General features: G+C 45.4%; 1 protein-coding gene across 1 annotated transcript; it reads right to left on the reverse strand.

Moving 5' to 3' along the window:
* Window positions 1-1,144: 1,144 nt before the first annotated feature.
* LOC144598694 (uncharacterized) lies at window positions 1,145-2,924 on the reverse strand. Its single transcript, XM_078408993.1, has one exon. It carries the CDS (start codon window positions 2,862-2,864, stop codon window positions 1,893-1,895), a length of 972 nt encoding a protein of 323 aa, XP_078265119.1. The 5' UTR covers window positions 2,865-2,924; the 3' UTR covers window positions 1,145-1,892.
* Between the last annotated feature and the right edge of the window lie 11,056 nt (window positions 2,925-13,980).

The raw sequence follows: 13,980 nt of genomic DNA on the forward strand, positions 1-13,980 counted from the left end.
ATAGACAATAGACAATAGACAATAGGTGCAGGAGTAGGCCATTCAGCCTTTTGAGCCAGCACCGCCATTCAATGCGATCATGGCTGATCACTCTCAATCAGTACCCCGTTCCTGCCTTCTCCCCATACCCCCTCACTCCGCTATCCTTAAGAGCTCTATCCAGCTCTCTCTTGAAAGCATCCAACGAACTGGCCTCCACTGCCTTCTGAGGCAGAGAATTCCACACCTTCACCACTCTCTGACTGAAAAAGTTCTTCCTCATCTCCGTTCTAAATGGCCTACCCCTTATTCTTAAACTGTGGCCCCTTGTTCTGGACTCCCCCAACATTGGGTACATGTTTCCTGCCTCTAATGTGTCCAATCCCCTAATTATCTTATATGTTTCAATAAGATCCCCCCTCATCCTTCTAAATTCCAGTGTATACAAGCCCAATCGCTCCAGCCTTTCATGTGGGTGTGTACATGGGGGCTGATGGAGGAGAATGTTGAGGGGGTCTCACGAATAACCAGAATTTCTAATTTACAAAGCGTAATTCTATCAGCCTCCCATTTCAGCCATCTAGCCTTCGAGTCTGGTTGGAAAACATGAACTGCAAAATCAGGTTATTCTGTAAATTTTATCCTCGATGAATGGTTCAGAATCAATCGGGTGTACTTTTCCTGCAATCCATCTATTACAAGCATATCTTTCCGAGCTCAGTACCATCACTTTGCAGTAACATAAAATTGACTGTTTAACAATTATCATAATCCAATAAAATATATTTTCTCTTTGCTCTACCTTGGGTAAGGAATTAATTCATCGGGTCTTTTTCAGAAAGTATTGTTAATGGTATACCATAAGGGTGACAAAGTTTCCAGGCATGAAACTGAGGAATGAAGTAAGTAGTAAGGTGAACAGCAACATACTTCAGGAGGATGTCAAATGGGCATTCACATAGTGGATGAAACTTAATATGATATATTTTCGAGAATAACGAGGTGAGCAATCTGAGCATTTTAAAGGGATTCAGCAACAGAGATGATATTTACAATGTTGCTAAAGGTGACAGAAACGATTGAGAAGTTTATGTTAAAAATAAATGGAATCTTGGCTTTATTAACAGAAATATTGAGAACGTAAGCAATAAAAGTAATACCGAACCTTCACAAACCTCCGTTGAGCCTCAGTTGAATACTGGATTGGATCAGGTTTAACCCAGCCTGCACCTTGTGTTCACCTTCTGCATGATTTCATGTTTATATGATAGGAGCAGAATTAGGCCATTTGGCCCACCAAGTCTACTTCATCATTCTGATCAATCATGGCTGATTGATCATGGCTGATCTATCTTTCCCTCTCAAGCCCATTCTCCTGCCTTCTCCCCATAACCACTGACAACCGTACTAATCAAGAATCTATCTATCTCTGCCATAAAAATATCAATTGACTTGGCCTCCACAGCCTTCTGTGACAATGAATTCCATTGATTCACCACCCAGGTGATGCCCCTGGTTGGATTTACCTGTGGTGACCAGGGAGCTCCCAAAGTCCCGGAGGCCTCATTGCCATGGTTGCAAGAGCAGTGGCCAGGCCTCATGTGGCTCAGGCTGAGTTCGTACCTCCAGACCACCCTGATAGCCTTCTGCTACTGATGGGATTAATGGGGTAAATACACCAAAGCACATACCCCAATGCTCACCTTCTGTTCTATATCAATCTGTCCTTCTAATGTTATTCTTCCTTTCTACTGTATAATTACAAATGACCATTTCTAGTTAGTCTGTTAGTGATTCAATACTGGTGATACATTGATATCCATGCTTATCCATTGAGTAAACGAGTCAGATGTTAACATTCTCTTGCCTTGGACTCGTTATTTTGCTGTTTTATTTTAAACGCTAACAGTATACTATATCTCCACATCTTGAAACTGCGTGGTCTTCCTCTGTTTCAAACGTTTGCAGACAGGATTGAACACATCTTTAACGTTCCTGTGGCCAAAAACTAGGACGTATGAGCTGGCGGAGTAGTAGAGAGAGGAGAGGAAACTGGAAGTGTATTTTAGCGTCCGGCTCCGATCTTGTCCGGGCGCTATTTTCGCAATCAACATAATCCAGACGATATCGTTGGAGATCCAGCAAGCCACGTAGATGCAGAGCAAGGAGACGAGGATGCGGGTGGCCTGGAGGGGGAGCTTGTTGGCGGAATTTAATTCCTGACCCGCTGCCGCCACTCGCCGGTGGTGTTTGCACAGAAGCTGGATGATCAACCCGTTCAGAACCACCACCCAGAGGATGGCGATGATATCCAGGCTGACCGAGATGTAGGTGACGATGTCAGAAGCTGAGCTGGTGGACAGGCCATTGCAACTGGAGCTGGGCATGTACTTCACCGGGTTGGACTCGTTCTCCTGCGACATGTGGATGATCTTGTCCAGGGTGTAGGGGATATAGAAGATGAAGCTGGTGAGCCACAGGGCGCTGATGGTCACGTTGACATAGCTGCTCTGGTGGCTGCTGATGTAACTGGCCAGGGCGCAGCGAGGTCGGTTGATCTTGATCAAGTGAAGGAAGCTGAGGTTGGAGACGGTCCAGATGCTGATGGACCTGAGCGAGGAGCTGAGGTAGACCAGGATAATGCAGACCGTCTCCTCGAACAGTTCCATCCCGTAGAACATCAGCACTCGCGGGACGCCCTGGTAGAAGCAGAGCAACAGGTTGACGAAGGTCTGGTTGACGATCACTCTGTCCAGCGGCGGGAAGCGCCTGTGTTTCACCGCGTTGCTGATGAACGCGAAAAGGACGATGACATTCCCCGTGGTGCCCAGTAAAATCGTCGCCACAAACACCATCATGAAAGGGATCCCTTCCCCGTCTAACATCTTTGTCTTTCCTCCTTCGGAGACAAACAAAACCTTCCTCTCTTTTGTTTCCAGTCGGTGTTTCCAGGTTACTTTATATCCCGTGGCTAAATGACGGAGGATCACTCTCTTAGCCGCATTGCCATAGAAACAGTAAACCTGTGTGTGTGTGTGTGGGGGGGGGGGGGGGGGGGGGGTCGAGGCTTCCCTTTGATTTTAATGGAACGGGAACCAGCAACGTTTGAGTGGATGGCAGGAGATCAGAAGTTCACGCCAAACTAACAACCCTTGGGACGGCTGAGGAAGAATTATTCCTTTGCTGGACGGATCTACATGTCCACTGCGGGTGCCGCCACACCTGCTTCCAGCCTTGCGCTTCCAATCCAGCACCCGCAGTATATTTACTTTCGATCCAGTGAAGTTGACGTTTGCTGGAGACTTTGCCAACGAAAAGCCTTTTCAGGCGCTTCAGATGTTAAGGACGTGGTGTCTCTATATATCGCCTCTCTCGGCTTCAGGTCGTTCCCGCTAGCTTCCACAGTTTATCCGTGGGGGATTCGAGGAAATGTATCAATCCTCGAATCTCCTTAAGATTATTAAGGGGTTGGACACGTTAGAGGAAGGAATCATGTTCCCAATGTTGGGGTAGTCCAGAACAAGGGGCAACAGTTTAAGAATAAGGGGTAGGCCATTTAGAACTGAGATGAGGAAAAACCTTTTCAGTCAGAGAGTTGTGAATCTGTGGAATTCTCTGCCTCAGAGGGCAGTGGAGGTCAATTCTCTGAATGCATTCAAGAGAGAGCTAGATATAGCTCTTAAGGATACCGGAGTCAGGGGGTATGGGGAGAAGGCAGGAACGGGGTACTGATTGAGAATGATCAGCCATGATCACATTGAATGGCGGCGCTGGCTCGAAGGGCCGAATGGCCTCCTCCTGCACCTATTGTCTGTTGTCTAATCCCTCGTGCGCAGCTAGATTCCAGGAACAGCGATGGGATCATCTCCGGATGATGCCACAGAGGTCGAGAAGAAATTATTGATCCATTTGCTCACCGGAAAAATAAATAGGTTGAGAAATGTGAAATGAAGGCCAATGTTAACAAATGCTGCAAAGGCGTGGGTGGGGCTGTTTTGTTTTCAGACAGCGTGAAACCATCCTCCCGCTTCAGCATAAATAGTCAATTCCGATCTCTTCAGTGATGCTTGTATTTACTAACCATACATACATTATTCTCATGTTGATTTACCACGAAGAAGGAGAGCAGTTCGCACAGTAAGCATTCCAATCAGACCCACTCTCCACATTTCCCGTGATTTATTCTATCTTACACAGGAAACAGGCCTTTCGGCGCAACGCGTTCATGCCGACCAAGATACCCCATCTAAGTTAGTCCCAATTGTCTGCTCCTAGCCCACATCCCTCCAAACCTTTCCTATCCATGTACCTGTCCAAATCTTTTAAATGTTACTAGACCAAGTTGAACCCATTGAGCCCAAATCTCTCCTGCATTGGTGCAGCACCCTCTCCTCCCCCTCCCCTCTCTCCCCTCCACTCCCCATCACTCCATCCCCATCAAACCCCCTTTTCCTCCCTCCTCCCCCCTTCCTCCCTCCACCCCTCCCTCCCTCCCCTCTCCCTGCCTAGGAGATAGATTTAAACTTTAAAATGTGAATAACTTTAAAAATATAACACCGATTTCAATGAAACTTCTTCCATTCGCACCAAAGAGATGACGGTGAGTAAGGTGGGCCTAAAATTGTCGTGCTATCGTGTACCATTTTGGCTGTAGTGCAGGAACAAACAAACAAACAAATGAGAGTTTTAGCATATAGATTGTACCTGCCTCAACCACCCCCTCTGGCAAGTTAGTTCCATATACCCACATTCTGTGTGAAAAAGCAGTCACATTGGGAGTATTGTGTTCAGTTTGGAAAAGTTGCCCTTCGGGTTCTTATTAAATTTTTCACCTCGCACTTTAAACCTAACCTGCATTGGTGCAGCACCCTCTCCTCCCCCACCCCTCTCCCCCTCCCCTCTCCTCTCCCCTCTCCTCTCCCCCCTCCCCTCCCCCCTCCCCCACTCCCAGGTCCTCTCATTTTTTATTCCCTGACGCTGGGTAAAAGACTCTCAGCATTCACTCTATCAATTCTCCTCATAATATTATATACCTCTACAAGATCACCCCTCAGCCTCTTGTGCTCCAAGGAATAATGTCCTAGCCTACCCTATAGTTTACGCTCTTGAGTTCTGGCAACATTCTCATAAATCTTCTCTGCACTCTTTTTGAAGATTAATGGCATCTTTGCCAGAGCAGGGCGACCAAAACTGAACACATGACTAAAGAAATTCCTCCTATGTGTGCCAAGTATCAAGACTTTATTCTGAACCTAAGCCACCCAGTTCTGGACAGTCCCATTGGAGGAAGCACCATCATAGCACCCACCTTAAGTCAGAGGGTGGTGAATCTGTGGAGGCCAAGTCAGTGGATATTGTTAAGGCAGAGATTGATAGATTCTTGTTTAGTACAGGTGTCAGAGGTTATGGGGAGAAGGCAGGAGAATGGGGTTGGGAAGGAGAGATAGATCAACCATGATTGAATGGCAGGGTAGATGATGGGCTGAATGGATTAATTCTACTCCTATTCCTTCTGACCTTATGACGCTGTTGGCCCCTCTATGAATAATATATTGTATGTTTCATTCAGATCACCTCTCATTCTTCTAAATTCCAATGGGCATAGGCCCAAACTTCTCAACCTTTTCTTAAATGACAATCCTTTTCATCTCAGAAATCAATTAAGTCATCTACACATGGTGTATCATCAGTCAACATGCCCAGGATGTGCTGGAACTCATATTAAAGGCAATTTGACAGCTATTTTACATCTCTGTCAATTTTTCTTTCTGTTGACATTTAAGCTTTTTTCATGTCAGTTGAAACAACGGTACTAAAACTCAATGCCTTCTGGTCTATCCTCAAGGGCCAGGATGAGGATTAGAATTTAACCATTTAGTCTTTTCTTCTTACTCTGAAGAAGGATCCCAAGCAGAAATGTCACCTATCCATTCCCACCACAGCTGCTGCCTGACCCACTAAGTTACTCCAGAACTTTGTGTTTTGCTCAAAATTCCAGCAGTTGCAATTCCTTGTGTCTCCCTTGTCTTTTCTTTCATTACTCTTTCCTCCAATCGTTATTACATTGAAAGCTGCACACATTGCATCAAATTTTAATACGATCAACTGATCTGAGGTCGGTATAGGAATGTGAAGCTGAAGTAAAATATCCTATCGAATGAAAGAACAGTAAGCTGGGGCAAAATGGCTGAATCCTGCTATTTTCTCATTCCTTATGTTCTCAATGTTTGGATGCTTAAATTATTACTAAATCAACATTCTGCTCTGGTCATTTACCTTCCTCTTCCATGTATGTACGGTCTACATTTAAAAAAACTTTTGGCATTCCATTCCTTTGTGCATACCTACAATCCACTTCAGAATAAATTGAAATGCAATAGTTTAATTTAGTTTTGAGATACAGCGCAGAAACAGGCCTTGAGACCCACCAAATCCGTGCCGACCAGTGATCCCGTACACCAGCACTATCCTACACACTAGGGAGAATTTTGCCGAAGCCAATTAACCTACAAACCTGTACATCTTTAGAATGTGGGAGGAAATGAGCACTTGGAGAATACCCACAGGGTCACGGAGAGAATGTACAAACTCCGTACAGACAGCACCCATAGTCAGGATCGAACCCTGATCTCTGGCGCTGTAAGGCAGCAACTCTACCGCTGCGCTATCATGCCACCCAATAAGTTCATAAGTTCATGTTCATAAGTTGTAGGAGCAGACTTAGACCATTCGGCCCATCCAGTCTACTCTGCCATTCAATCATGGCTGATCTATCTTTCCCTCTCACCAGCATTCCCCTTCCTTCACCCCATAACCCTTGACACCCTTACTAATCAAGCACCTATCAATCTCCACCTTAAAAATATCCATTGACTTGCTCTCCACAGCCTTCAGTGTATTCCGATGTATTCCATCGGTTCACCACGGTCTGACTAAAGAAATTCCCGATCTCATTTCTAAAGGCACTTCCTTTCATTCTGAGGCTTTGGTCTCTGTCCTAGACTCTCCCATTGGTGGAAATTTCCTCTCCACATCCACTCTATCCAGGCCTTTCACTATTCGGTAAGCTTCAATGAGGTCCCAATCACTCCTGGGATCATTCTCATAAACCACCTCTGGACCCTCTCCAATGCCAGCACATCCTTCCTCAGATATGGAGCCCAAAACTGCTCACAATATTCCAAATGTGGTCTTACTAGTGCCTTGGACACAGAACTGCAGATACTGGTTTATACCAAAGATAGACACAAAGTGCTGGAGTAACTCAGAGGGTCAGGCAGTATCCCTGGAGATCATAGATAGGTGATGTTTCAGATCAGACCCCTCCTGCCCTGTACCTCTGCTCTCACAGTGCCTACTTTCAATGACTGGTGTACCACGACACCCAGGTCTCGTTGCATCTCCCCTTTTCCTAATCGGCCACCATTCAGATAATAGTCTGCTTTCCTGTTCTTGCCACCAAAGTGGATAACCTCACATTTATCCACATTATACTGCATCTGCCATGCATTTGCCCACTCACCTAACCTATCCAAGTCACCTTGCAGCCTCCTAGCATCCTCCTCACAGCTAACACTGCCCCCCAGCTTCGTGTCATCCGCAAACTTGGAGATGTTGCATTCAATTCCCTCAACCAAATCATTAATATATATTGTAAATAGCTGGGGTCCCAGCACTGAGCCTTGCGGTACCCCACTAGTCACTGCCTGCCATTCTGAAAAGGACCCGTTTATTCCTACTTTTTGCTTCCTGTCTGCCAGCCAGTTCTCTATCCACATCAATACTGAACCCACAATACCGTGTGCTTTAAGTTTGCATACTAATCTCTTATGTGGGACCTTGTTGAAAGCCTTATCCACTCTACTAGTTACATCCTCGAAAAATTCTATAAGTTTCGTCAGACATGATTTACCTTTCATAAATCCATGCTGACTTTGTCCAATGATTTCACCACTTTCCAAATGTGCTGCTATCCCATCTTTAATAACGGACTCTAGCATTTTCCCCACTGCCGATGTTAGACTAACTGGTCTGTAATTCCCCTTTTTCTCTCTCCCTCCCTTTTTGAAAAGTGGGGTTACATTAGCTACCCTCCAATCCTCAGGAACTACTCCAGAATCTAAAGATGTTGGTTCATACCAAAGAGAGACATAAAGTGATGGAGTAACTGAGTGGGTCAGCAGGCAGAATCTCTAGGGAAAAAGAATGTGTGACGTTTCAGGTCGGAACCCTTCTTCCAACCCAAAACGTCACCCATCCTTTTTCTCCAGAGATGCTGCTTGACCCGCTGAGTTACTCCAGTACTTTGTGTTTATCTTCAACACTACATTTATATTGTGTAGGAAGGAACTGCAGATGCTGGTTTACACCGAAGATAGACACAAAATGCTGGAGTAACTCAGCGGGACAGACAGCATTTCAGATAGACACAAAATGCTGGAGTAACTGCGGGACAGGCAGCATCTTTTGCAGGTTATGTCGCTGTGATATATTCATTGGGAGTTCATCCGTTTTAGTACGATGTTTTCTTTTTCCACATTAGCCCATTAATTTTGTACCTTGCTCCACACCAGTCTTTTCAATAGAGACAATAAAAAATAATTTAACGTTCTGGTGAGAAATACCCAGCTGTTGGCAGTTACTAATATTTTCTCCATTTCACAATGTAACGTTATAGTTAACTTTTCCATTTATGGTTATTAATGTAGTTTTTTTGGATTAAATGTTTTGCCTTCACATCTGACATACATATATCTTTACTTTCAAATGCCAAGTGTCTTTACCTCTCGCTTTTCCCTGTAACCTTTCTGATCTAGAATAATTCAAAAACTTTTCACTCCTCCTGTCCACCTGCATAGCCCCATTTTCATAGCAAGTTTTCAGTTGCCTAGGTCTTAAGTTGTGGAGGTAGACACAAAATGCTGGAGTAACTCAGCGGGACAGGCAGCATCTCTGGAGAGAAGGAAGGGGTGACGTTTCGGGTCGCGACCCTTCTTCAGACTGAAGTTGTGCCAAAGTGAAAATGGGTGGTGGTAAATCAAAAGCTGAGTTATAGACCAACAATTTTCTATCGCCCATTTTGCAGACATTATTGTAATGCAAGTGGATAAAATGTTTTGCATCGCATTTGTGCTTTTAGAATCATATACCCCACAGAAAACAGTGTGTGGAAAGAGGGGTTTTGGACTAGCAAGTCCATGCTGATCATCAGTCACCTACTTGTGATAATCTTACATTTATTTCATTCACCCCACATTGTCATAATCTGCCCAAAAGATTCCATAACCCACCTTACATACTGGGGACATTTTATGGTGGGCTAATTAATCTACCAACTCATACATTTTTATGAATGAGAGGAAACTGGGATTAAGAGAGGAGGGGGGGGGGGGGGGGTTGCATTTCTGACAATGGAGAACATCATGGCAATATATATGGAGAGAATATTCACAGGATCTCATTCAGTTAGGCCAAATGGGTGGAACCCCCTGACTGGTTAGCATGCAACAAAAGTTTTTCATTGTGACAATAAACTAAACTAAAGTAAAGATAGACACAAAAAGCTGGAGTAACTCAGCGGGAGAGGCAACATCTGAAGAAGGGTCTCGACCAAAAACGTCAACCATTCCTTCTCTTCAGAGATGCTGCCAGAGATGCTGAGTTACTCCAGCATTTTGTATCTATCTTCAGTTTAAACCAGCATCTGCAGTTCCTTCCTAAGCTAAACTAAACTTTGAAATAAGATGATAATTTTGAGAGAGTTGTATTATAGGCCCCCACAAGAGTCAGTGGGAATTGAAGAAAGAGATATGGAGATTGCAGATAGCTGTAAGAATAATAGTGTAATAGTGTTGTAATCCCAGCTTTAAATATCTGGGAGTCCACATCACAGAGGATCTGACATGGACAACACACATTGCCGTACTGGTGAGTAAGGCAAGACAACGCCTTTACCACCTCAGACAGTTGAGGAAATTCAGAGTCTCTCTGAGGATCCTTCAGTGCTTCTTCTCTAGGGTTGTAGAAAGCATCTTGTCTGGGAACATCACAATCTGGTTTAGGAACAGCTCTGCCCAGGGCAGGAAGGCTCTGCGGAGAGTAGTGCATTTGGCTGAACGCACCATGGGAACTATGCATCCCCCCTGCAGGACCTATACATCAGGAGGTGCAGATCCAGAGCCAGCAACATTATGGGGGACCCCTACCACCCCAGCAACGGACTGTTCCACCTGCTACGGTCAGGCAAACGCCTCCGCTGCACGCTGTGAAAGCAGAGAGGATGAGACGGAGTTTCTTCCCACAGGCCATCAGGACTGTTAACTCTCATATCACCAGGGACTAATTTAATTTACTGTATTCATTTATTTTTTGTTTAAATTTTTAAAATTCTATTCTGTTTTGTAGTTTTAGCACAATCCGCAGGCATTGCCATTTCACTGCACATCTTGTATATGTATTTGACAAATAAAGTTGACTTGACTTTCAACATTCCTCATATTGACTGGGACTGGCTTGGGACTGGCTTCGCAAACAATATGTGGATGGCCCTACTAGCGATCTCCTCTTGGGAAAGAGGCTGAAGTGTCAGTGGGGGAGCAGTTTGGGACCACTGACCATAATTCTATTATACAGGAGAGGTCCACAAATGAAGACCTTAATTGCGACAAGGCAAATTTTCAAGGTATTGGGCAGGAGCTTGCAAAAGTTGATTGGGAGAGGCTGTTTTCGACTTCCTGAACATCAGTGAGGATAGGTGATATTACGATAATCTACAACACTGGTGCCCAGCATGGATGCATTCACAGCCCCCAACTATACTTATATACTCATGACTGTGCAGCCAAATACCAATACAACTCAATTTACAAGTTTGAAGGCGACAAACTAAAGGGTCATCAGGTAAGTGGGAGGCTACTCAATGTATAATTGGGAGAGTTCAGGGTCAGCATGCTCCTGTTAAAAGTGAAGGGCTGGTTAGGCAACTCTGGTTGATGAGGCACATTGAGCTCCCATCAAGCAGTATAAGGGATGGAGGAGTACACTTAAAAAAGGGAAATCAGGTGGAGTAAAAAGAGGATATGGGAAAGCTTTGGCAGATAAGGTAAAGGGAAATCCTAAGAGGTTCGACAAATATAACACAAAAGAGCAAAAGGGTAACAAGGGAGTGAAAAGGTCCCTCTGAAGGGTCAATGTGGTCATCCATGTGAGGAGTTACAGGTGAGGCAAAAAGTTAAATGAATATTTCTCATCTGCATTTACCAAGGAAAAGGTAGAGGAGGGTAAGGAATTAAGTCAAATTAATAAGGATGTATTGGAACATATCATCATTAGAAAAGAAGTTCAGGCAGTCTTAATGCATATTAAGGTGGATAAATCCCCAGAGCTTCAATAAGTGTTTCCAAGGATGTTGCAGGAAGCTGGGGAAGTAATTCAAGGGGCCTGGTAGAGATATTTGCTTCATTCTTTAACATTAAATGAAGTTCCAATAGATTGGAGAGTGGCTGATGCTGTGCCTTTATTTAAGAAGAGCTGCAAACCAGGGAACTACCGGCTGGTGAGCCTGACATCAGTGGTGACATCAGCTACTGGAAGAGATTCTGAGGGGATCTAACTGCATTCCGACAGGATCTAATTGCATTTGGAAAGACAAGGACTGCTTAGAGATAGCCAGCATGGCTTTATGCGTGGGAAATAATGTCCCGTTATATATGTACATATATATGTATGTTCCCGAAATACAGCTAAAACGGTACACGATAGCACAACAAATTTAGGGGCACCTTACTCACCATTCGCCTACGGTGTGCAGTATCAAGTTTCGTTCAAATTGTTGCGCTATCGTATACCGTTTTGACTATATTTCAGACACATCATAAAATAAATATCGCCATTTTGATCCAAACGTCCATGTTCATCTTGCGTCACAATGGGAACCCAACAGGTATCCGCGCGTGCGCAGTTGGGGGAGGCTTGCTGGGCTCGGCGGCGGTGCGCTTGCGCAGTAGCGCCAGGAGGACCGGCGCCCATCCCGGCATGCCCCACGCCTGACCTTCCTCCCGTGGTGCAGCACGGTGGCAGAGAAGATCAAAGAAGATGGCCACTGGCAGGACGACCATGGGGCAGTGCCTTGCAGCCGCTCTCCTGCTGCTGGCCGCCGCGATGGTGGCCTGGGGCCGGAGTAAATGGCTCCCTCTCCCCTTTCCTCTCCCCCCAACGGGTCCACAGGTCGTGTTTCGTTCAAATTGTGGCGCTATTGTGTACTGTTTTGGCTGCTTTCTGCCCAACCAATTGCTCAAGCACTTTTGATAGCAACATGCGCCTTAATTTAATTCAACAAAGAAACTGACAAATTGCTAAAGAACCTTTAGTAACATCGGGAACCCAATGGGTCCACGGGTCATCTAGTCTATATTAAAAATCTGGATGACAATATTGTGAACACGGTTGGTAAGTTTCCGGATTATGCCAATATTGGTGATATAGTGGACAGTAAAGAGGGTTACCTAAGATTACAATACGATCTTCAATAATCGGAGAAATGGGCGAAGCCAAGGAATGGCAGATGGAATTTAACTCTGACAAGTGCAATGCACTGTGTATTGTGATACATTCCTCCCTTGACCACCATTGAAATTTTTTGTGACTTGTGCCACAGTAGACCTTCTGTCGATTCGGACCAGACGGGATAGCCTTAGTTGCCCTCGCGCATCGATGAGCCTTGGGCGCCCAACACCCTGTCGCCGGTTTGTGGTTTGTCCCTCCTCGGACCACTGTCGGTAGGTACTCATCACTGCTGAGCCTTGCCGTTTCAGAGATGCGCTGACCCAGTCGTCTGGCCATAACAATTTGGTCCTTGTCAAAGCCACTTAGGTCTTAGGTCTTTTCTCCTGCATCCAACACATCACTTCAAGAACTGACTGTTCACTTGCTGCCTAATATATCCTACCCCTTGACAGGTGTCATTGTAACAAGATAATCAATGTTCTTCACTTTGCCTGTCAGTGGTCATAATGTTTTGGCTGATGGGTGTATATTCAGGTTGGGGCCCTGCTTCAGACTAATTGCGTTGGGGGGGGGGGGGGGGGGGGTTCTGGTTGATTACTGCGCAAACACCTCATAAGTGGTTATCTCGCGTGGGGGGAGAAGAGAGAGAGAAAAAGCTGGAAAAGAGGCGAGACCTCTCTATGGGGGAGGACTACAGTCTAGAGTCCCTATGTTTCTGAATGCTCAGGGGCAGGGTGTGGTGGAGACACCCCTCAAACGAGGGAAGGGATATCATAAATTACAAGGCTGCCGGGTGAAACATATTTCTGTGAACACTCCCAAATACGACGCTAATCGATGTTTGTATAGCCGCTGCGAATGCCGGAAGAGTTTTTGCACAGTTCTTGTTTTGCATGCATGTTTTTATTCTGAATAAAGTTTATTTTGATAAAAAATAAAAAAGACCTCGTCCAACTCGGGAAAGACGGAGAGGGAGTGCGTGTCAGAGGCTGGCCCGTCATTTAATTCAGGTGCGCCAGGTTAAAATGCGAGCTCTTCTGCACAAGAGTGACAGGGTCACGGCCGCCCCACCTTAAGCAACAAGGGGAACTGCAGATGTTGGATTGCACAAAAGGACAAAGTGTTAGGTCAGCGGGTCAGGCAGCATACCTGGAGAACATGGATTGCTTGACAACACGGGGTCTGGGTGGCATGCCATGGAGACGACGGACTTGGGCCGTCAGGGAGAGGAATTATTCGTCTCTCGCTCTTTTTTTCATACACATTAGGCATTTTTTTATAAATTCATAATACTGTACCACTGCACAATGTTTGCTTTTCTTTCCTTTTTATCAGAGCTGGAATAGTCCAACGTACCCCGTTTGCTCTCTCGCAGGGCTGCGGCAATGGAGCCGTGTCGCTATGGTGACTGGCATAGCTGCGGCGCAGACGCATTAGCGAGGATGGAGACGGGCTTGGCCCGCAGGCGCAATGGCGAGGATGGAAACCCGTGTCGCC

This window comes from Rhinoraja longicauda, chromosome 1, assembly GCF_053455715.1.
Source record: "Rhinoraja longicauda isolate Sanriku21f chromosome 1, sRhiLon1.1, whole genome shotgun sequence".
In the NCBI taxonomy this organism is placed as follows: Eukaryota; Metazoa; Chordata; class Chondrichthyes; order Rajiformes; family Arhynchobatidae; genus Rhinoraja; species Rhinoraja longicauda.